We start from the raw sequence: 24,269 nt of genomic DNA on the forward strand, positions 1-24,269 counted from the left end.
GTGAATCCATTCATTCATGTTTGTTTGGTGGCCTAGCATCATCCTCAACTCTTCGAGCGCATAGTAAAGCTGTGTGAAGCAGAAATGTTGAGCATGGTACGAGTGAACCCAACCTAACCCAAATATGGGGCGGGGAAGGTACTCAGTCAATAAAAGACCCTTGACGATGTTAATTTCCATAATATGGAAATCGTGATTTTAATTATCATCATGTAGGTTGAAGAAACACTAGTAGCTAATACAGAAATAACACCCCCAAAACGAGCCATCGGAATACATTTTGTCTATACCCTTTATTTTAGGAAAACACATGTCTGATCACAAGACACCTTCAGAAAGCAGGATAATCCTGGAGAAGTACAGGCTGGATGTAGGCAGTAAATCCTGGACCACTGCCACATTCAAGGGGTGGAGCTAGCACAAGATTATTTTCTTGCCGGTAAAGCAAAGTTAATGGATGGATGCCTCGGAGCCCCAAGGGCCGCTAGATTTACAGCACCCACAGCTGAAGAGGAGCAGAAGCCTTCGCGGGGGTTGCGCTGTGATGCGTCTCTATTGATCTGGTGGCCGCCCTTCTCCGTATCCAGCCATCAGGGGATGAGAAGCAGTGGGGAGATCGTCGTGGTTACAGTTCGGATGTAGTTCTCAAAGTCGCTTCCAAAGAAGAAGATGAGGTAATGGTTGAGTATCCCGGCAAAGGACATGAGGAACAGGAACAGGATGATCCGCTTGCCGAATATGTAGCCAGGGGTGCTGCGAGAGAAGGGGGGGGGGACTGTAGATGCCCAACAAGGGACATCCGGCTCACCCAAAGATGCTGGCACTTCCAGACACGGGGCCATTAGATTATACCACGTTTACTCGTACTTCTCCATTTTCCCACTTACTTCATAGCAGGGGCGGGCACGCCTCTGCCGCCATTCAGCACTGCGCATGCTTCAAAGCCAGGTGAAGGCGCCTGCCTTCTGGCCTGCTGTCCTTTGGCCTCACTGGCACTGGCTTCCCTGAGTTCTCTTAATGTCCTTAACGCCACACGACAGAACGCTGGCAAGTCCCAACAGCGCTCAGACCACCTGACTGAGGCTCCGGGAGCTCCGTGGACTCATTAAGCCCTCTCTACAAGGTGGTCCCTGTCAGGAGCGCCTGTAAGGCTCGCACTAGAGACTGTGGTGTAATGAACATTGTGCTCGGGGAGATGGTTTAAATACGGAGATGGTTTAAATACGCTGGTGAAGGTGCTTCAGACCCCGAGGGTTCAACCTTCCCTCCTGAGGCTGTCTGGGAAGAAGTGAGATTTGTCCTAATGAGAGACAAGTACCCAGTGATGGAAACACATCCCAGAGGAGTGAAAGAAGCTTTAATCTCCTTCTCTCCTCCCTCTCTCCTCCCCTCCCCTCTCTTTTCCATCCTAAATGTTTTAGGCACAGCACCATTTGGAGACAGGAGGAGATTCCACATGAGAAGGGACTGTCTAATGGCATGCAAAGGCTACCCATGCCCTCTGCCCCTCTGCAGGACCCTTGGCTGCTAGGCCTGGACCCATCTGAGTAGAGCTGACATGTCTGGAACAGCCAGCGAAACGGTTTGTTAAGATTTCAGTAACGAACCAGCAATGGCACAGGGCTATCAGCACTGATTTGGAGTTTAGAGTCAACTGGGGGGGAGGGGGACAGGTGAGCTCCCGCTGCCATGGGCTGTTTCAAACTGTCACGGAGGGTGACAAAGCCAGCATCCTGCAGTTCTCCAGTGCCTTACCAGAAATTTTACCCAGTTGAAAGGAACCCCAGAGGCTCTCAACTTGCATAGCAAGTATTCGGAGGTCACTCAGCTGTTGGGTACCAACCTCCTCACTACTCTGTCATCCGCAGACTAGGAGGCGCATCAGCATCTGGCGGGAGCCTGGTAGAAGCCCAGTCCCCCAGATCCTCCTCAAAGCAGGACGCAGCCCCTGCTTTCTGACAAGTTCCCCTTATGGCACACAGACAATGGATGCCCAGAAGCCCATCTCGCTAGCTCTTGCTAGCTGGCTCTTAGCTTGAGTAGAAAATGTCACTGAAGACCCATGTGTTGAAGGGTCTCCAGTTGGTGGCACTATTAACAAATAATTGGGATCACGAGGACACTGGACTCATCAGTTCATAGCTGACTGGTCTTTTAGGAAGTAGGGTACAATCAAAGGGTTTAAGAGAGTCTCTGTCTCTTAAAATTTTTTAACATGGTCTGGTAGTGTGTGTGTGTGTGTGTGTGTGTGTGTGTGTACATGCCACAGTACCTGTGCTGTCAAGGCAACTTTGACTCTCCCCACTATGTGAATTGCAGAGACGGAATCAGGAATTGGGGGCAGGGGATTTGGAAGGTTGGGACATAGTCAAAGGAGGGCAAGTGCTGGGTACAGCTCAACTCTAGACAGTGCAAGGACTGATCTGTAGTGTGTGGCTTGGAGATGACTACATCATGCATTATCAGCACTCCTGAAGGTTCAAGACAACCCGTGGCAAGATGCAAACGTTAGCTCTTACTTCTCTCGACGATGAGATGCTTAGTTCACAAAATGCCTGGGAAGACAGACCTAAGAAGTTATTGCCACCACAGACTACACCACGGAGACCAGCTGGGTGTGCAATTGCAAGCAGTGTACAGCCCAGCATGCTAAACCACCCCTAGGAATCAAGGCTGTGCAAAGGAAAAATTTAACGGGAAAACTAGGCACCTCTCCAGCTGTATTTTCAGAATCCTTAAATTTCAGGGAGGTGGGGGATCCTAGTCTGTCCTCCTTATCCAAGGAGGTCCCGTTGAGCCTTCAGTGGCAGTCAGAGTGATGTTCCACACCCTCCTCCTGGGAAAGCCAATACCACATCAAGTTCTATAGCACCCGAGACCTACCTCTGAGTTCTCTCTCCCAGATAGCCGACAAAGTACTTTTGCCTTACAAACAAGTACATCAGTCCAGCGAAGGCGGCAGGGACTAAAGCAGAAAAATGAAAACACCACACACACAGGTCAGTTTCACGGTCTCCTGAACGGTTGTCCACACAACAGTAACGGTGGCTAAGCCATTAGTGTCTGGCCACATTTCCAGCAGAGGCCTCGGGTTCTGAAAGTGGGAGCTAGCACACTGTCTCTACTTGGGTTTCTGTTGCTGTGCTAAAACATTATAACCAGAAGCAACTTAGGAAAGAGAGGGTTTTCTTTCGGTTTATACTTCCATATTACACTCTGTCATCAAAGGAAGCCAGGGCAGGAACTCAAAGCAGGAACCTTGAGGCAGGAGCCGACACAGAAGCCATGGGGGGGGAGGGGCAATACTAACTGACTTGCTCCTTGTGGCTCGATCAGCCGGCTTCCTTACACAACCCAGGACCACCTGCCTAGTGGTGTCACCAGCCATGTGAGAGGGGAGAGGGACATTACTCCACAGGAGTGCCTACAGGCCAGGGTTACAGTGGCATCTTCTCAATCAGGATTCCCTCTTTCCAGATACATCTAGGTTTGTGTCAAATTGGCAAAAACAGTCAGCATAGATACAGTTCAAAAACAAACAAACAAAAAAAAAAGTCACAGGACCAGGAGGAAGAAGAGTTTAAAGAACAGGTGACCTCAGCAGCTCTGGGTCCTCCATGGTCCCGGCTTAGGTACCATCTGTAGGGAATCCTTTAGCATGTCTATCTCTGGATACCGGATGTTGAGCTCAGGCAGCCTGGGGGTGGGGCTCGTTGGGGGCGTCAGGTGGGAAGGAATGCAGGGAAGGTTCACACCTTGAACCAAAACCCCGGTTTTGAGTCTGGTTTTCTTGAGGTGATACTCTGTGCCCCTGGGGTTTCTGGCACACAAAGCACATTTTTTTCTGGCCTCTAGGGAAGAAGATTTCTTTGCATTCCAATCTCTGGGTAAATAGCTGTAGACAGCACCCTGGTCACCCCTATAAAATCCTAAATTTAGTGTTGGGATCAGAAAACACCAGTCTCCTATGAGTAGGGTGGTCTAGAGTTGGTGCTAGCTGGCCCTGTGTGGGCCAAGACCTGGTACAGCTGTCCTGCTATGTGTGTGCAAAGGCCTGCTACAGTTCTTACTGTGTGAGGATAAAGGTCTGTTGTAGCTTTCCTAGTCTATATGAATAAAGGCTGGCCACAGCTCCCTGCTGTGTACAGGCAAAGGCTGGTCGCAACTCTCCTGCTATGTGTGGATAAAGGCTGCTTACAGCCTTTCTATCTTTTAAGGAAAGAGTGTTGGAGTGAAATAGAACTATGTGAGCAAAACCACCTTGAAAGCCTCCAGCCTTACTCAAACACCAATGTAGCTCCCGTTAGTGAGAAATGCATCCAGGCCAGGCGCCGTTGGCTCCAAAGCTACCTGCTGACTGGGACAGCTTTCCAGTCTCTGTTTTGCAGGAGAAATCTGAACAAAGAACAAAGATCCACGAGAGTAATTGCCTTTCTCAGGTCACCTCTGTACTTGGTATAGGCCTGGAATCTATAGGTTTTCATTAATACTTAAACAAATATTTAGTAAAGTCTGCAAGTATCACAAAGGTGGCTCTGATATCTAGGTATTTCTGATTTCAAAACCTTATTATCACTGCCACCAGCAGCATCAATAACACTTACAGAGCTCCCATTGACCCATATGGAAGAAACACTTTTTATTTAACATTTATTTTATGAGTGTTTTGTCTGTGTGTGCACTATGCACACGCAGTACCTAAAGAAGCCAGAAGAGGGAGCCAGATTCCCCTGGAACTGCTGTTACAGATGGCTGTGAACTGCCTTATGGATGCTGGGACTTGAACCTGGGTCCTCTGCAAGAGCAGCCAGTGCTCTTACCCACTGAGCCATCTCTCCAGATAGATGCCATCTTGCATCTTGCCAGAATACAAATCTTCTCTGTTGTGGTACATATTGTTCCCTTTAGAATTTAGAATAGCCCAGAAGGTGAACCTATGGGAGGTTGTTTTAATGACATTAATTGATGCGTGAGGGACCATCTTTAGTTTAGTCAGAACCATTCCCTAGGCAGGGGCACTCTGGCTGGATCTAAGTGGAGGAAGCACACTGAGCCCCCACGTGCATCCATTGCTGATCTCTGTCCCTGATTACAGATGCTGTGTGACTGGTTCCTTCAAGCTCTTGTGACTTCTCTGCTGTAATGGGGTATAACTTAGAATTGTGTGCTGAAATAAACCTTTTCTCAAAAGAAGAAAAAAAAAACAAGAAAGTAACACTTTTTTGTGTGGGTTGGGGTCAGAAAGGGTGACTGTCTTAGTCAGGGTTTTACCGCTGTGAGCAGACGCCATGACCAAGGCAACTCTTAAAAGGACAACATTTAATTGGGGCTGGCTTACAAGTTCAGAGGTTCAGTCCATTGTCATCAAGGCAGGCATGGTGCAGGAGGCGCTGCGAGTTCTACATCAGTTCTGAAGGCTGCCAGACAACTTCAGGCAGCAAGGACAAGAGTCTTAAAGCCTACATGCACAGTGACATACTTGCTCCAACAAGGCCACACCTCCAAATAGTGTCACTCTCTGGGCCAACCATATTTAAACTACGACTAAAACATTCTCAATAAAGCTCAGCTGTTGTGTGCCAAGACCTTGTTGGGGGCTTCCCGCACACCAGCATAGTGGCTTTGACGTGAGTAAGTAAATAATGGTCCTACTTTACAGTGTGAAAACCTAGGCTGACAAAAGTTCCCTACCCCACCCCCAAAAACACCCCCCAAAAAAGGGCTGAGAAGAGATCGTGAACTCAATGTCAGCCTAGGAAACATATCAAGACCCAAGGAAGAGGGGCTGGAGAGATGGCTCAGTGGTTAAAAACTCTTCCAAAGGATCAGAGTTTGATTCCCGGCACACAAGCCCAATGTTCTCAACCTGGATCTGACGCCCTCTGCTGGCCTCCAGGGGCAGCTGCAGTCATGTGCACAAACCCACATACAAATACAGACACAGACTTTAAAATAAAATTAACCATGTTTTAAACAATCTAGAAATAAGGGAGGGGAAAGAAAAAAAACTTGTCCTAATTCCTAAAAGGACAAGATTGTCACAATTAAGTGTGCCACAATGAGTCATTTGCCTTCTATAAAGTTTTCTCATCTGAACAGTTCTGTTCTGAGTCTTACTGACCCATTTCTCAAGTCAGAATTTAATTGGATATAATCTAATAGGCAACAGACATGGAAAGGGTTCATATCCCCTGCCTTCTGCAGGGAACGGCAGAGACCTTCTAAGCCTCAGGATCTAAGGGGGATTTGGGCCTCGTGACTCACAAAGCAGGTGCAAAGCCAGGCTCTAAAACGTCAGTTCTCAACCTATGACCCTTTCAGAAGAGGTCACCCAAGACCACCAGAAGACACAGATATTTACATTATGATTCATAACTGGTAAAGTGACAGTTATGAAGTAGCAATGAAATAACTTTATAGTTGGAGTCACCACAGCACAGGGAACTGTGTTAAAGGATCTTGGCATTAGGAAGGTTGAGGACCACTGCTTTAAAAATGATGAAATTAAATCCCTTTGTCTATCCAGATCTTGGGATGGTCTTCAGAGTGAGAGCTTTGGAGCAGAATAGTTCTCTGGGGCTCCCTTCATCTAAACAATTTGTATAATCTACTGTATTCATAGAAAACAACAGCGATCAACCATACTTGGCTGGTGCATCTGAGCCCAGGCAACACAGGCATTTACTTTGACAGATGCATATTTCCAGGGCTCCGAAATACTCCCAGACGCCCTTTGTATTCACGTAGCTGGAGAGGCGGCAGTGGATTTATCCAGTGTCATTAGATTCAACAAGACTCATAACTCCTCATGTGCGTGTTCTTTGACTTGACTTTTCAAACAGATCCGTTTTTATAATCTCGCTCAGGGTAGAAAACGGAAAATGGACGATGAGCCTCCGGGAGCCTTCAGGTGCCAAGACCATCTCTTCAGTGGTCTCTCTCGCTATGTGGCATCTCTTCAGTGGTCTCTCCCGCTATGTGGCATCTCTTCAGTGGTCTCTCCCATTCAAGGGACCGAGTCTTACTCCTAGAAGCACCGTACCTGTCTACCTACTTGTTTTTATTTATTTTTTTACTTTTATTTATTTACTCTCCATTAATTTAAATCCGGGGTGGGTACAGCATCACCCAGATTCTGTGTCCAATGGCCTTTGCAGGAAGGTTGCTTCGGAATTTGGCACGGACCATGCCACTGTTTCTGTGAGCCCGAGTTACTTTTCCCCAGATCACTCTGGTTTTGTTTGGTTTGCCTCCAGGAGTCACTGTATTGTTTTTTGCTTTATACACATAAGCACATCTCTTGCCTAAGTAGAACTCGGTTTCATCTCGGGCATAGACACCTTCGATTTTAAGAAGAGCTGTGTGCTCTCTTTGGTTCCCGAGACCTCGCTTGTAGCCAGCAAAAGTGGCCTTGCACCACAGCCTTCCAGACATACTTGCTTTCAGAAGTCCTGTTCCCAGCAGGCCTCCACAGGCGCCAAGATGGCGGAAAGAGTGTTTTTAATTTTTAAAGGGATTCTTTCATGGGAGTAAATTTTTATGAGACAGGGTTTCTCTGTGTAGCCCTGGCTGACCTGGAACTTGCTCTGTGGACCAGGCTGGCCTTGAACTCAAAGATCTTCTTGCCTCTCCCTCTAGAGTGCTGGGATTAAAGGTGTATGCCAGTAAGGAATTACTTTTTATTACTTTTTCATTCTCTGTCTCTCTCTTTCTGTCTGTCTTTGTCTCTCTCTGTCTGTCTCTGTGTGTGTGTGTGTGTGTGTGTGTGTGTGTGTGTGTGTGTGTGTGTAGTACCCTTGGAAGTCAGAAGAGGGCGTCAGATCCCCTAGAACTAGAGCCACAGGTAGTTGTAGACTCTCCAGGGAAGGTGCTGGGAACTGCACTCTGGTACTCTGTAAGATCATCAAATGCACTTGAATCACTAAGACCCCTCTCCAGCCCCGATCCACCTACTTTTTAATGGTCTGTTGGTATAGTAATTAACCTCATAGACTCAGGACAGAGTTGGCATACAGTAAATGTTCAAAGTGCATTTGCAATATAAGTTGGTACAGTAAAAAAAATGCTTAGAAAAACTCCAGAATTTAGAACCGAAAGACCCAGGCTCTGGTCCAGCACAGGGCACTCATCAACTGAATAGCCCTGAACAAGTAACTTTTTTCCCTAAGGTAAATTGTCCTCAAGGGTCCCAGGGATAATATAGTCATTATCCACTATAGAGAAGTGTAGAAAATTATAATAATGTCATGTTTGTCAAGTGATTGCCCCTGGCCGCTCTGTATGGGCCCTGCCGGGCCACTGAAGCTACTCCAGTCACACTGAGCCCCTACCAGGCAAATGCCAGTCTTCACCAGGGCTTTCTGGTGCTCAGCCGCCAAAGAGAGCCAAAGGCGTATGATTACGGTTCCGTTTAATTGCGGAGGATCTCTGGGAATCAATCTGCTCTTCAGATTTGTTGACGTCAAGGCTGTGGACAGCTTGATTACCCAGGTTCGCCTGGAACCCAGCCCTTGCTCGGTAGACGCATGCCCGGAGAAGGGCCACCGTACTGGGAGCTTATTAACAGAAAACCCAGCAGCGGCAGTCCCAAAATAGATCCCGCGGGCGCTCTCATTTACAAAGCCCTTGTATCTGAGCTAACGCTGCTTACTTAAGGACTCTGAGTCACATTTAGCCTTAACCCACCCTTGTCAGAGCAGCGCTCTCAACCAGCCACCAGGGAGCAAGCATTAGCAATGCATTACCACACCACGCTGCGCCCTCACTGAGCATGCCCGGAACTCAACCTCCCCGCCCCCTGCCCCCCCAGGGTTCTCATCTCTCCAAGGCATCCCGGATAAGAGCTGTAGGTCTGGTCAAGGCTATTCAACAAAATGCCTGCCCTTTGAACCCCGGAGAGCTGCACATTATACAAAGAGAGCTCAAAAAGGATAGTCTCCTGTTACCTTGGCTGCAAAGTAGTCCCGCAGTCCAGAGTACCACAAGGAAAGTGGGATAGGCATCTACGCAGTTCTGGCTGTGGGGCAAACGGGGCAGAAAAAAAAAAAAATCAGAGAACACGTGACTACAATGTAGCTTGAAAATTATCTGGAGACCCCAGTTCGTAATTACCATTGTGTGAGGGTCACAGGCCTCTCTTACTTCTCCTCTTAAGACTACCGGGAGAGGCAGCAGCCAGCCGAGCCCAAGAGAGAGTAAGAAGCAGGCACACTCACTCGGCTCTCAGGTAAAAAGGACCCGAGGCTGCCTGTGTTTGGCAGGGCTCCCGCAGTGGGTGTTGCCCACACACTTCTTGGGAAATGCTGACACATGGTATGGTCGCGTCTGAATGGGAGCAGCAGGATGAAGATGCCCAACAGCGGGGAAAATATGTCCGTCCCATTGAAAGCATCAGGGTGGGTAGAAAAAAAACCGGATCCCCAAAGCGCTAAAGAAACCAAGGTTGATTCACAAAAGCAGATGAGAGGAGGTTTCTGACAGTCCCTGCTTCCCAGCGGATGCCAGCCAGGCGGTGGGCTGGTGTTTGACATCACTCACAGGCGTCCCACATTCCTGCCACTGGACTAGACGACCCTGGGTTGGCTTTAGCTATTATAATAAGCGGCCACCAACTCAGTGGTGCATTGAGTTACCATCCCAGCAGCCGGAGTCTGAAATGAATCTCCCTGGGCTAACATCCGGGTGTGGACAGGACTGCATCCTCTCCGAAGCTCTAATGGGTAAGGGTTATAGTCATGACTCTCCAGACTCTGGGGATCCCCGGTATTCATGACTCTCCAGACTCTGGGGATCCCTGGTATTCCTTAGCTCAGGCCCTCTTCTGATCTCAAAGTCTGGGATGAGCCTTTCTAACATGAACCCTCTCTCCTTCTTGTTTAAAAGATTTCATTTGTGGGGCTGGAGAGATGGCTCAGTCATTCAGAGCGTCTGATGCTCTTCCGGGGACCCAGTCTTAGGTCTGAGTGCTCACAACTGCTGTAATACAGTTCCAGGGAATGCATCTCCCTCTTCCAGCATCTTTGGGTACCTACCGCCCATGATACAACCACACACACACACACACAGAGAAGAGAGAAAGACAGAAGATGGACTCAAATGAGATTTTTTTTTTCAAAGCGAACCTGAATTTTTCCACATAATGAAATTACAGCCTCCTAGGAAGAGGTGAGGTCGTGCTGTTCTTCTGCCTACTGTAATGACAGTCCCATCCGGATGAGAGACTAAGGCCTACAGCAGCTGGCTCTCTGGGGTGGGGACTGAGGGAGGCCAGAATTCACACCTGCCTGTCTTGTCTCCAAACCCTGGACAGAGGTCTTTCACTCACTATGTAAAAAGTAAGCATCCTTGGGTATAGCTTCCACTGCGTGAAATATATATGCAAATATGTAGACATGCAAATCCACAAGCATGTAAATACACAAAAGCAACAGAACAAAGCTAGGAGAAGTATTTGGGGAGCAACATGAGACTGTGTGAAGGACTGACTGGCTCCGGCCTTGGCGGGACTTTAACCAGCCTGTGCTCTAACAGAGCTCTCTCTCTCTCTGGGTTCCATTTCCTCACCCAGGAAACAAAGGGTGTGGCAGCAACTGAGCCCCTCTGAGGTTAAGTCAGGGGTGTAATACAGAGGTTCCCGGGTGGGCCCCATCCCAGCAGCACCCACGGCATCTGAGGACTTACTGGATCTGCAACTGTCTGTGCCACCTCAGATGTGTGGCATTAGAAACTAGGCAAGCAGCTCGACAACCTCGGCCTCAGCAAGCCTTCCTGTGGTTCTGTGCGCGATGCAGTCCCACAGCCATTGGTAAACAGGGCCCAAGCTATCCGTGTAAAAACCCAAATGCAATGTTCAGGGTGCTTTTTGCTACAGTCTCATGCCTCAGAGCCAATAAGATGTCGGCTCTTGTCTTCTGAGGATGGGTACCGCACGCCCATACTGTACCTATATTGCATATTGGCATATGTTAAACATTGATCCACCAGAATGCAGTGCTAAAGACCTTCAGCGCACAAAGCAGAACCCTGCGGGCTTTATGGGGTAGGGTGGTCTGGGTCCACACAGGTTCCACAGATCTAGTGGACACGGAATTCCAAAGGGCAGGAGGTCCTTACGCGTGTGGTCCATTCACAGTTCCTCGCCAGGTCCACTGGGAACTGCAGTTCAAAACTCTCCTACTGATAAAGACTTCCCCCTGCCTCAGCCTGGTTCTCATATTTTGTTTGTTTTGAAGTTGTGTTTTGGGGAGGATTGCATGTCCGTTTGCATGTGTGTGTGTGTGTGTGTGTGCGCGTGCACATGCATACGAGCAGCTATGTGTGCAGGACAGAGATTTATGTCCCGTGTCTTCCTCAATCACCACCACCCACCTTATTTTTTTTAAGACAGGGTCTCTCATTGAACCTTGTGGATTGGGATGGCCATGGAGGCCCAGGGATCCACCTGTCTGCCACCCCAGTGCTGGGTTACAAGCTCTAACCACTGCACCTGACTTTTTCTCTTTTCTTCTCTTCTCTTCTCTTCTCTTCTCTTTTCTCTCTTTCACATGATGGCTGAGGAGAGAACTCCAGTCCACAGCAAGTGCTTATAGCTTGAGCCATCTCCACAGCCCCTGAAGTAGTCATTTTGCTAGGCAATGAAAGGAATGGGGTCGGTCCCTCACGGCCTAGGAGTCTGTACCCTAGAAATGGCGAATGACTCTCCACTGCTCCTGCCCGTGTTTTGATCACCGTCTTCCGAATGAAACACGTTCTGTGTAGAGCTGGTACATCTGAATGAAACTTTCCCCCAAATATTACTATTATGCTTATTTTCCTTTTGAAGAGATTTGTATCTTTCCTTTTCTTCCTCAAAACAAAACTGGCAAACCTATCTTGACTCTCGTTTCGAGGTCTAAACAGGATCTGCTCAGCAGGCCCTGCAGTCAGTCGCCGCGCTGCATCCAAGCTGAAACGCTGAGGTCTGACTGTTCTGTGGTGAGACCCTGGCTACCTTTCCTTTCCTTTCCTTCCCCACCTTTGGAAATATAATACAGAAACACTTTAAAATTCTGTTGGTTTCTTTGGATAAGGAAATACCACGAATAAGAGCTCACGGTGGACACCGAGGGATGTTGGAGTATTGTGACAATAGTGTGACATTTCTCAAAATGTATTCTGACAAAAGTGAGGAGAAAGGGGGGCCCTGTGGTTAATTATGGAACCCCCCTCTTGGTGAGGCAGACGATCTTTAGCATGTTGGAGTGTCTCTGGTACCACCAGGAAGCACTTGCTCTCTGTTCTAACATCTGTTAATGACCCAGGAACTTGGAATCATAGAACACAGGAAATTACACATCTCCTGATACCTGTCTCATCTCACAGCTATGCTTACCCGTACTCACAAGGAAGAACCTGCAGTCTACTAACATTTTCCTGCCAAAGCCAGACTTCAATGCAGACCCACTAGGTGTGCTTATATGTCGAGACCAGAGCACTGAGCTACATTCTGTGCTTGGGAAAGAGTCAAGGTCCAGCTCATTTTATCTTAAATGTTCAACACAGCCTAACACAACTGATGTTGGCTGGGGCCTCTGTTAATCCACTGCCCAGACTCTCAAGCTAGCTATATCCCTTAACGGTCATAGCTCATGCTAAAATAACACACTTTGGGCTTTTATCTTCCTCAGTAGATATCACTTGACCTTCATGTATTTTTCCTTCATAGCCAAGATTTCAAAATATTCATGATCCTACCAAAATCTGGGTTTTACAGCTTATGACAGATATGTGTGTGGGTAAGTTGTGTGTGTATAGCACAGTCATTCTGTAACAACAGGTGCAGCTTCACATCTTGAGTTTTAAATAGCAAGATTAAATGCATGCTCTTGGGATAAGGAAATGTCTAGGGGGCTAAGGGCACTGGCTGCTTTTGCAGAGGACCTAGGTTTGGGTCCCAGCACCCACATGTGGCTTACAATCCTCTGTAAGTCCAGATCCAGTGGTCTGACGCCCTCTTCTGGTCTGCATAGGCACTGCACACACATGGTGCACAGACATGCATGCAGGCAAGACACTCCTGCACATAAAATAAAAATAAGTGACTCCTTAAATAACCCTTTCTTTTTTGTTCCTCTGCCTCTTGGTGCTTTAGGGGGCCATGGAGAAGAGACTGTTGGTGTGCCTTTCTATTAGAATTTTATCATCACCTTCCTGGTGTTTGCCAGGCATAGACAGATAGGCAGAGCACCCCTGGCTTGCCAGTATCCTGCTACACAGATCTCCAGCCCCTTATACAGCCTCCATGGGCATGACCAAGTGTTTGTTGACCGAAGGAGGAAGTAGTCCTCGTAACAGAACCGCAACAGTGGTTCTGAGCAATCGCTATCTGATCGAAAGTTCTCTCCCCTGCATCGTTACCTCCTACCTCTCCACACACGACTTCCCTATCTGCTTATTCCCCTTCACCTCCCAAGGCTGAGTGGTAAAGACTCATGGGTTTTGAAAACTGGACTACAAGTCAGGCAGTGGTGGCGCACGCCTTTAATCCCAACACTTGGGAGGCAGAAGCAGGTAGATCTCCCTGAGTTTGAGGCCAGCCTGATCTACAGAGAGAGTTCTGGGACAACCAGGGCTACACAGAGAAACCTTGTCTCCAAAGAAGCAGGAGGAGCAGGAGGAAGAGGAGGAAGAGGAGGAGGAGACTGGTTGCAGAGTCCTCTTGGTCGACTCCCCCAGGCACAATCACTCAGCACTCACCTAGCACATCTTTTTACCTTTGGAACCCCACACCATCACAGCATTTCTAAACCACTCCCCCCAGGCCATGCAGCTCAACCACCAGCCTTAGGAAACTTCTGCAATTTGGAGGCCAGCAGCCACAGGAGCCACGTGTAAGTGCCCTAGGCTCATAGAAACAAAGCTCTTTCTCTCCTGGGTGGGTGGGAAGAGGGCAAGCAACAGGCATGAGATTGCTACAACCTGACAAGGTGGTACACATCTGGAATCCCAGTGCTGGGGAAGGCACAGGCAAGAGGAACACACATCTGAGGTTAGCCTGGGCTACAAAGAGAAACTATGTGGAGAAAGAAAGAGGTGTGGGGGAGAGAGGAAGAGGGAAAAGGAGAGAAAGAAAGAAAGAAAGAAAGAAAGAAAGAAAGAAAGAAAGAAGGAAGGAAGGAAGGAAGGAAGGAAGGAAGGAAGGAAGGAAGGAAGGAAGGAAGGAAGGAAGGAGCGAGCCAAGATCTCCCAGGGTGCTCTGTTCCCTGTTCATTGCTGGCATGGTAGAATGGGGGTGGGGCAGTCCACTGTTCCACTGTGGCTTCTCACTAGAGGATTGTAGAGTCCATAAAACCTTAGTGTCACTGTGAGAAAATAATTATCTGCTCAGAGGGGCACAGCTCTCCCCCACTGCTGAAGACTGCGGGTGGTTTTCTTTTGAGCAATTTTGTCCCCACCCCTGATCAGAGATATCTTCACATCTCCTGCTCGCGACATTTCCGAGGGACCCTTTTGTGTTATCTCCACGGAAGGATGGTGCAGAGACATTGGCGACAACCTACATAGCCTCCCTGCTCCTCTTCAAATGGGTCTGTAATGCCTTTTAAAGTCTTTTAACGTCTTAGATTGACACTGACAATCAAGGAAGTCAAGGTCTAGATGATAACAAAGAAATCTCCCTGTGAGGAGTATCTGCTAAGGAGGAATGGGCGGGTGGGATGGAAACGGAGCATCCAGGAGTTCTCTGTAGAGACTCCTAAGGTGATGATGAGTGCTCCAGACGAGGTGTGCATCAATTTAGATGTGATTGTACACACACGCCCTACAGCTTGCAGAAAGAGTGAATGGGCTCTATGCAGGAGAAGGTGTGCTCGCTTCTGAGGTCTGTCCCATCCTCATACCTGCAATCAGTGTAGCCCCCAAGTGAGCGGGAGCCCCGACCAGCTGCTCACGTCTGAAGGGAGCCTGCTAACACAGCCTCCGGAGGTTCCTAGAGAAACTCCCTGAGTTTGACCCAATTGTTCGGTGGCCATGACTTTCCCTCGTGGAAATGCCTCAGGAAGAATCAAATTCACTCCTGGGGCTGGAACTGACACCCACTCTCAAGGTAGCCTTATATCAGAGTGGGAGCCTGGCCCTCTGACTAGCGGCAGGCATGCCTAGCTGACCCCCAGATGGCTTAAAGGAGAATCATGTTTGATTCAGGTTTGCAAGCCAAGTGGAACTCCACAAATCAAGCAGCCGGGTGGTGGTGGTGGCGGCGCACGCCTGTAATCCCAGTACTTGGGAGGCTGAGGCAGGTGGATTTCTGAGTTGGACCTGGTCTACAGAGTGAGTTCCAGGACAGCCAGGGCTACACAGAGAAACCCTGTCCCGCAAAAGAAAAACAAACAAACAAACAAAAAACAAAACAAAACAAAAAACTCCACAAATCTCTTTCCAAGGCCACTCGTGTGTCTCCCAACAGCTTTTCTATTTAAAAGCCAAGAGAGTAGGGGACTTGCTCAGAGTCGCCCACCCACCGCCGCTCCTGCCTTACTGTCCTTTGATTGCTCAAGAGGTCCCCGTGTTATGAAATTTGGTGACGTCATCCAGACTGCCACCGGACAAGGCCAGGGTGGTGTGTGGAAGACACTGAGCTGCTGGATGGACGGCTGGCTTGAGCTGAAGGGCTCCAACACCCACAGGAACCTGGTCAGTGCAGGCACTCAAGGCTGCCAGGGAGTTGCTGGGTCATAGAGACTACGCCTCCCCTTCCCTCCCCCACGCCACTTCCTTCCTCTAAGACTGGGGCGCGCAGAGATGAGAGCAGCCGGCCTCCTGGACACTCTGCAGGTTGGCAGAGGCAGACTACCGTGGGGCATAAGTCTCATTCCCTCATGCCCGTATCCGCACCATTATTTTAGCAGCATCGGAGTTTGAACTCACTTGGCAGTGTAGACTCGCTCGAAGGCAAGAGTCCCGGTCCTCTGGAAGCTTCTCCCATTATGCACCTTGCTTTCATGCTCCACTTTGTGGGCGAAGAACGCTGAGAGAGAGAGAGAGAGAGAGAGAGCGAGAGAGAGAGAGAGAGAGAGAGAGAGAGAGAATGAGAACTTTAACTGTTTTCCTAAAACATTATAATGATTATAATGCTTCCTGGATTTGTTGTCTAAACAGGATTCCACATCCTCCCTACCAGAAAACTCACTCACCAAGAATGTATCAGCGTCAATGCATCACTGACACATTGGGGGAGAGGGCATTGACCACCTTGCCTTAAGAAATTCACAGTTCAAAGATATTGACAACCATAGGCCCTTAATCCAAGTACTCCAGAGGCAGGGGGATCTCTGTGAGTTTGAGGCCAGCCTGGTCTTCAGAATGAGTTCCAGGACAGCCAGGGCTACACAGAAAAACCCTGTCTTGGAGTGGGGGAGGGGAAGAAATATTGATAACCAAGAAAAGTAGAAATGGCTCTACAGAATGCTCTATGCCAAGGGGATTGATTGAATACACAGGGCTTGGAAGGGTCAAGGTCAAGGTTTATTGGTCTTGTCACAGGATGTCCAGAGAAAATGATACCTAAGATGAAATCTGAAGACTAGGTAGGAGTTGGCCAAGTGGCTGTAGGGAGCAGGGGACGTGAGGGGCGTCAGCTGTGCTCCAGCAGAGAGGCAAAGGCCAGAGGCAAGGACCACATGTCTGGCTCAACAGGTCCAGCTCAGGGTAAGACAGATCGAGATGTGGATTAGGACTGGGAAGAACACGTGAAGTTAAGATGTGGTTGGTAGATGGTTGTTTTTAAGGGATAATTTCCCAACTATATAGATTAATTGTTTAAAAATGTGTGTGAGTGTTTTCCCTGCATGTAAGTATATACACCATATGTTTGCAGTACCCATGGAAGCCAGAAGAGGGCATCAGATCCCCCTGTACTGGGGATACAGCTGGTTGTATGTGAGCTACTATGTGGGTTCTGGGACTTGAACTCTCGTCCTCTGCAAGAGCAGCTTAGCATCTGAATCATCTCTGCAGCCCCAGTGAATGATTATTTTAATAACATATCTGTTGTCTATTATAATGAATCAGATGGTTAGCTTGTATCTGCAAACAAATTAGATTAAGACGATGGCAGAACAGGAGACAGATAGCAGGATAGACAGGTAAACAGAACATCTAGGATACAGTCGCACAGTGCGCTGAGCTACAGACGAAAGAAATGGAGGGTGCTGGGGTGTGGCCCAGCGGAAGAGCACTAGCCCAGCACATGAAACACCCCCTGACCTGCGCAAAGCCCTGGGTTCGATCCCCGGGATCACATAAAATGGAGCATGATGGGAGACACCTGCAGCCACATCAGGAGGTAAAAGCAGGAACATCCGGAGAGTTCAGGGTCATCCTCAGCTATACAGTAAGTCTGAGGCCAGCCTGAGATTAGTAAGACTCAGAGAGAGAGGGGGGTGTGGGGGAGAGGGAGAGAGAGACCCCCATCGACATGCAGAGCACAGGATGCCCCAGAGTGAGGCTCATGAAGAAGGCAATACCTGAGCCCGGACCCGAAGAAGCTGAGTATCTGGAGAGGGCCGATTGGTTTAGAGAAACTGCTGGGTCCTGGTGGAAGCTACGTGGTGAGAACAAACGGATCAACTTATGGGCTTATGCAGCGTGACTGTGGGGTTGAACGCTAGTCTCTGGTGCATCTGGTGCTTCGAGAAGGCAGACCCAGCATGGGAAGAACTCAGGGCTGCTGGCAGCCCTGGCTGTAGTCGTGTCTGAACTAGAATCCAGACAGTATGTCAATAGAAGGGACGGTGCAGAGGGGCTTTGCACAGGATAGGGGAGTTCTTTACTGACCAGACTACAACTCCAGTCAGTCTCTGTGTGTGTGTGCCTCTCTCTGTGTGTGTGTGTGTGTGTGTGTGTCCTCTTTTATTCCTGTACTCCCATCTAAGGAGTGGAAAGAAGGGGGATGTGATTGAATTCTTATTTTTATCCATTTCCTATTTGTCTCCTCCAAAAGCTATGAGTTCACCTTACCAACTGCACCAAAGAACCTTTCATCTCTCTCTCTCTCTCCCTCTCTCTCTCTCTCTCTCTCTCTCTCTCTCTCTCTCTCTCACACACACACACACATACACACACACACATACTCGCTTCTAGAAGCATGCCCATTTTGGGCACACCCAAAAACCTACTTGTGCAGACGAGCCCGCCACACTGACTCCTCATGAACTCTCTCAAGAGGGGGCTCCTTCTACTCTGAAGGCACGAAGATCAGTGCCAGGGGCAGGGCTCAGGCTCAGAGCTGCTCTGTTCCAGCCCAGCCTCTCCTCTCCTCTCCTCTTGCTATCATTTAAGTCTGTCTGTCTATCCTCTTGCTATCATTTAAGTCCATCTGTCTATATTGCTATCATTTAAGCATATACCTGTCTGCTCTAAATGTCTCCACTAACAGAAAACATAATAGGAAATTCTAGGCATCTCCTTTCCCATGGCCTGTCTTGCCTCCGAACACAGAGAAGAGCCTGGCATCATGGCCCTCAAATGCTAGTCTGTCAGTGAGCAGTGGGACTGAAGTACACCTCACAGCTGGCCTCATCCACCCCTTCGTGGTCCCCCAGGGACCAACGCTCTCCCGGCCCTGTAGATCCGACCCCTCCCACCCACCGTCCTCAAGTCTGTTCTCTGTCGTCCTGGCTCCTTTAATTCAAACCCCTCCCCTTTCTCGGGTCACCTAAAGACACCTACAAATCCTTCCTACCCATAATTCCAAACTTAAGCATGTCTTCCTCAGTCCAATATCTATGGATGCTAACCTCTCCCTCCTTTACCTTCCATACTACTAGCCAATCTCCCTAAATCCTTATAAACCTCGAGTAAATTCCAGAAGCCACGCAGGCAAAGACCATTTGTACTCCTTTCTCCGGCTAGTTGTTAATATTAAACCGAAACCGGCAAGCAAATGAGAGACAAATACCCACAGGTGGTTGCAAAAACAGTTCCTCGGAATTCACCGCAAAGGGGATCCTGACAACCCCTGGACCATCATCAACAAAGCCCGCCCCCACACACCCCCGTGGGCGGTTATCGCCTACCGCATGGGGAAGGGCGGCAGAGAAGTCAAATAAGCTTCTCAGGGTCACATAAAAAAAAGACCCCGAGATTTCAGTTCATCGCTCAGGAAGTGGGAGCCGGCAGAGGAATAAACAAATGGCTTCTATGAGGCTGTTTTACTAGAACAAGAGCCAGCGGTGCTTTCAGAAGCTGTTTGCCCACGGCAGTGGTTCTCCACCCTCCTAATGCTGCACCCCTTTAATACAGCTTCTTTTTTTTGTGGTGACCCATAAATCTTCTGAACCATAAATGTAATTTTGTTGCTACTTTATACCTGTAATGTTGCTACTGTTATTAATTGAAATGTAAACATCCGTGTTTTCTCGATGGCCTAAAGCGACCCTTATGGGGTAGCGACCCATAGGTTGAGAACCCCTGCCCTGTCAGTGGCTGTGTAGTGGAGGATGGGAAAGGGGAAGGATGTTAACTCATCCCACTTTCTCTCATCCCTTGGCAGGATGCAGGAAAAGCACTCTAGCCAGAAAGTGGCCTTTCTCTGCTGTCTCCATATCCAGGACATCTCTGCTTCACCTGTCCTCCTGCAGTCATCGTTAAAAGTTATTCTTGCCGGGCGTGGTGGTGCACGCCTGTAATCCCAGCACTCTGGGAGGCAGAGGCAGGAGGATTTCTGAGTTCGAGGCCAGCCTGGTCTACAGAGTGAGTTCCAGGGCAGTCAGGGCTATACAGAGAAACGCTGTCTTGAAAAAAGCAAATCCAAAAAAAAAAAAACAAAAAAATAAAGTAAAATAAAATAAAATAAGTTCATGCCTGTAATCCCAGCACTCTGGGAGGCAGAGGCAGGCAGATTTCTGAGTTCGAGGCCAGCCTGGTCTACAGAGTGAGCTCCAGGACAGCCAGGTCTATACAGAGAAACCCTGTCTCCAAAAAACCAAATCCAAAAAAAAAAAAAAAAACCAAAATAAATAAATAAATAAATAAATAAAATAAGTTATTCTTCCCAAATACAGACACCCCTCTACTCAGACGGAGTTGCTTTACCAAGAAATCCACCCTAAATTGGAAAAGTTTTGAGTCAAAAAATATATTTAATACAATAACCTGCTCAATGCCTCAGCTTAGCCTGGACCACCTTAAAGGTGCTTGGAATAATTCCTGCAGTCTATGGTTAGACTAACACCGTCTAACACAAAGGTTATTTTATAATACTTTCACATAATTCACTGCGTACCTTACTAAAAATGGGTGGTGGGCCAGTTTTATAGGCATCTTTCTTGCACCTTAATAAAACCGAAAGTCAATAGCGGAACCACAGTCAGGGTTTCTATAGCTGCGACGAAGCACCAAAAGCACGCTAGGGCCGAAAGGGTTAATTTGGCTTACACTTCCGCATCACTGCTCATCATGAAAGGAAGTCAGGACAGGAGCTCACACAGGGCAGGAGCCTGGAGGCAGAGCCGATGCAGAAGCCATGGAGGGATTCTGCTTACCGGCTTGCTCGCAGTTGCTTGCTTAGTCTGCTTTCTCGAATCCAGGACCACCAGGGAAGCCACCACCCACAATGGGCGGGGCTCTTCCCATCAATCACTAATTAAGACCAAGTCCTACAGCCGGATCTTCTGGAGGCATTTTCTCCATTGAGGTTCCCCCCTCTCTGACAACTCTAGCTTGTGTCTAGTTGACATAAAACCAGCCAGAACACTAAGATAGAGACAATTTACATGTTCTTTCCAAGTTTGCCTCCGGACAAAGCTGTTGGTTCCTTGGCAAGTTAAAGCTGAGACGCAACTGATCTGTGATGACTCAGGACTGGGTTTCCTGGTTTCCCTGTCCTCTCAAATCTGCATCCTGCTGCCTCAAACTGGAAGAGGGCGATACATTGCGTCATCTTGATGACTAGAGCCTTTGAGGGCAGAGGGGGAAGTCACACCAGGCAGGCTGGGCCCTGCCCATCCTCAGGGGTCCCTGAGAGTGTGAAGCCACCACTGCACCTCATTGTCTGGGACACAAATAGTGTTGAATACTTGGTGACAACGGGAGGCTTTTCTTTTTCTTTTCTTTTCTTTTAATTTTTGAGTAACAGGAAGTTTTCAGAGTGACGACGTTTGGGGGGGGGGGTGAAGGTGGAGGTTTTTGTTTGTTTGTAGGCAAAAACAAAACAAAACAAAACAAAAAAACAACCCAACAAACTCTCACACAGGTTTACAGATAAACCCAGGGTTTCTTAGAATTGCAAAGAGAGGCCGGACCCAGGACTTAGTTTTGGCCTAAGCTCACACTTAGAGGTCGTTACAGGTGCTGTGTCTTGGCTTATTTAAATGCCTCAAACAGGCATCTTCAACAGTTACAGAAGGCCCTCGAAGATGACCTCAGTCTCACCTGTTGCTCAGGCTCCTCCCTGACAGGAGAGCAGGGCCTAGCAGGGCCTATCCGAAGCCACTGTGTGGAGCCTACAGGCTTCTCCTACAGGGCAGCAGCTGGCTCCTGTCCTGATCACAGGTGGGAGGGCTCTGTGCCATCACTGACCCTGTGACTCCATGTCTGGCTCCACCTTGTTCTACCCCGCTCCTGGAGGACTGAGGAAGGAGGAGCATCGGCGTGAGGGCCTTTGCTGACACAACCTGGTCATTTGAGTGCCTAACACCAAAGGGTCTCCAGTCTAACCAGGAGCCTGGCCACTTCCCCTGATGTGTTTCTGAAATGAGGGGACAATGGTGAAGGTGACTTTGAACTTCCTGTTAAGGCCGGTTCCAACTGCACTGGCAGGGGAGAGGACGCGGTCCACTGTGCACCGATGCCAATCAGGTACCGTTCGGGGTACAGAGGAGCAGGATAGAGGGGAACTTCTACCCAGGACTGAGCAAGCACTGCCCTGCCCTGCACAGACTGGAGGGTTCCCTCTGCCACCATTCCTGGAGGGCAGCCCTGCTTAGTGTCCCGCCATCAGGTGCCAAGCGAGGCCTCTGCAGGTGTGTGCAGCTTCCCCCACCCTGTCAAGTCACAGAGCCAAGAGACAGCGGGCGGTGGCGGTAGCCTGAGGAACTGGTGGCTTAAGGAAGCCACTTGTTCCCCTCCAGCTTGTAAGCTGAGTGTGATGTAGCACAAAGAGGGTGGGGTCTGAGTGCTGCATTGGGAAAAACAGGCTCATGGCGTGCGCAGCCTTGCCCTCTGCCCAGCCAAAGAAATCCTAGCATCTCCACAGTCAAGATCACCACAGCGTCCCAAGGTGGCTGCGTATCCAAGTCCCAAGTGTGACAGTGGCTGCGTATCCAAGTCCCAAGTGTGACAGTTCGTAGCTAGGAAGCATGGCTGCTGCCCTGAGTATCAACCTCCCAATTTTCTCCTAATAAAGTGGAAATCACAAAGCCACCGGTGTCCTTACCCCCCAAAAGTCAGCCTGAAACACCCCAATCAGAACTTAAACAGCTCTACACAAATCTGTCTGCCCACACAGATCTGTGTCCTGTTTAGTTCTTTAACTCTTAATTATTTATCTTAAACAATAGATAGATAGATAGATAGATAGATAGATAGATAGATAGATAGATAGATAGATAGATAGAAATAGGACAGTAGACAGATAGGGGTGTGTGTGTGTGTGTGTGTGTGTGTGTGTAATGGCAATGCTAAGAAACAGGAACATTCCCCAGATAGACAGATAATAGATAGTAGATAAATACATAGACAGACAGATAGTAGATAGACAGGATTTATATATAAATAGATGATAGATAGATAGATAGATAGATAGATAGATAGATAGATAGATGGCTCTCAACTCGTGGGTCATGACCCCTTTGGGGGTCACAGGATTCACCTAAGACTATTAGAAAACACAGATATTTATGTTATAATCTTTAATAGCAGCAAAATCACAGTTATAAAGTAGCAACAAAAATAATTCATGTTTGGGGGGCTCACTACAACATGAGACATTGTGTCAATGGGTTGCAGTGTTAGGAAGGTTGAGATGGTAGAATGTGACAGACAGACAGATAGCAGATAGATGTGTGTGTGTGTGTGTGTGTGTGTGTGTGTGTGTGTGTGTGTGTGTGTGTAAAGCTGTACACTAAAAGACTGGGGTATAGATGAGCGGTACAGAACTCAGTGGCCCTGAGTTCTATCTCCGGTACCACCAAAACAAAACAAAACTAAAAAAATAAACTTTATGCATTGTTTTTTGATGTTTCTTAGGAAGAACTTCTCAAGGACAGAAGTAAAAGTCTTTCTCCTTTATAGCTCTCAAGTCTATCCCTCCCCCGACACAGATGACAGCCGGCCTCAGTCGTGCTGCAGATTGGTTCACTCAGGCCCCAAGGCAGAGCCACAACTCTCTCCAGACCCTGGCCTTCCACCCTTCACACCCACACTCCACCAAGAAGACACCTGGGCCAAGTGTCTCCCCAGCCCTTCAGGAAGCTCTCTGTCCTCTGCAGACACACCTGTTATCACCTTTCAAGAGAGAAAAGGAAAACCCAAACTCACACAGAACAGGACCCACCCCTGCACACTCAAAGCAGTAAACACATCTGTGTGCACGCGTGCACACAGAACGGCGTGTGCCTGGCTTCCAGCACCCACCCCGTTCTCCCTGAGGAAGGGCCTCCCTTACCGTTCTGGACCACGCTGATGAGGGTGACCAGGGCCAGGAGCACGACATTGCCCACAGCCTCTTGATCCATGCTTGCTTCAGGCCCGCCAGAGACAACTAGTCTGGCCCCAGCACCTCAGCCTCACTGTGCAGAAAGGGGAAGTACCAGGCTGTGCTCTGGCTTTTACCATCAGTTTCCAAAGGTCCCCAGCACAGCCACTCAGTGCTCCTGCTCCTCCCTTCCTCCCCTCCTCTTGTTCCTGCTCCTCCCCCTCCCCTTGCTCTTTCCCTCTTCCTCTTGTACTACCTTCTCCCCTTGCTCCCTCTCCTCTCTTGCTCCTCTCCCTCCTCCTCCTGCTCCTCCTCCCCTTGCCCCTTCCCTCCTCCTCTCGCTCTACCTCCTCCTTTTCTGCCTCCTCTTGCTCCTCCTTCCCCACTCCCTTCCCCTTTCTTGTGCTCCTTCCTTCCCTTTCTCCTCCACCTCTTGCTTCTTCTCCTCTTGCTCCTCCCATTCGGACCATTGCTCCTCCTCCTGCTCCTCCCATTCCAGCCATTGCTCCTCCTCCTGTTCCTCCCATTCCAGCCATTGCTCCTCCTCCTGCTCCTCCCATTCCGACCATTGCTCCTCCTCCTCCTGCTCCTCCCATTC

The 24,269-nt window shown here is 48.8% G+C and overlaps 2 protein-coding genes across 4 annotated transcripts; both read right to left on the reverse strand.

Moving 5' to 3' along the window:
• Positions 1 to 274: 274 nt before the first annotated feature.
• Alox5ap (arachidonate 5-lipoxygenase activating protein) lies at positions 275 to 24,090 on the reverse strand. Of its 3 annotated transcripts, XM_052168264.1 has the most exons (6): positions 24,019 to 24,090; positions 23,642 to 23,765; positions 15,904 to 16,003; positions 8,946 to 9,016; positions 2,884 to 2,965; positions 275 to 753 (listed from the first exon to the last, which is right to left on the reverse strand). In XM_052168264.1, the coding sequence occupies exons 2-6, from the start codon at positions 23,709 to 23,711 to the stop codon at positions 591 to 593; spliced, it is 486 nt and encodes a 161-aa protein (XP_052024224.1). In that variant the 5' UTR covers positions 23,712 to 23,765; positions 24,019 to 24,090; the 3' UTR covers positions 275 to 590. The 3 variants fall into 3 exon arrangements, with proteins under 3 accessions (XP_052024224.1, XP_052024223.1, XP_052024225.1); XM_052168263.1 differs by lacking the exon at positions 24,019 to 24,090 and having other exon boundaries at positions 23,642 to 23,875; XM_052168265.1 differs by lacking the exons at positions 8,946 to 9,016; positions 24,019 to 24,090 and having other exon boundaries at positions 23,642 to 23,879.
• Positions 7,087 to 7,507, reverse strand: LOC127672862 (60S ribosomal protein L35a-like). The gene has a single exon (XM_052168266.1). The coding sequence runs from the start codon at positions 7,432 to 7,434 to the stop codon at positions 7,102 to 7,104; it is 333 nt and encodes a 110-aa protein (XP_052024226.1). The 5' UTR covers positions 7,435 to 7,507; the 3' UTR covers positions 7,087 to 7,101.
• Positions 24,091 to 24,269: the final 179 nt, after the last annotated feature.

This window comes from Apodemus sylvaticus, chromosome 22, assembly GCF_947179515.1.
Source record: "Apodemus sylvaticus chromosome 22, mApoSyl1.1, whole genome shotgun sequence".
NCBI lineage: Eukaryota > Metazoa > Chordata > Mammalia > Rodentia > Muridae > Apodemus > Apodemus sylvaticus.

Bases quoted from the DNA above. Each gene is read 5' to 3' on its own strand.
- LOC127672862 (XM_052168266.1), bottom strand. From the start codon at position 7,434: ATGTCTGGAAGGCTGTGGTGCAAGGCCACTTTTGCTGGCTACAAGCGA.
- Alox5ap (XM_052168264.1), bottom strand. From the start codon at position 23,711: ATGGATCAAGAGGCTGTGGGCAATGTCGTGCTCCTGGCCCTGGTCACC. The intron at 9,017-15,903 runs GTGAGTTCAAAC...TTTGCCCCACAG, and splicing joins GAGCGAGTCTACACTGCCAA to CCAGAACTGCGTAGATGCCT. The intron at 2,966-8,945 runs GTAACAGGAGAC...TTTCTGCTTTAG, and splicing joins GGGACTACTTTGCAGCCAAG to TCCCTGCCGCCTTCGCTGGA.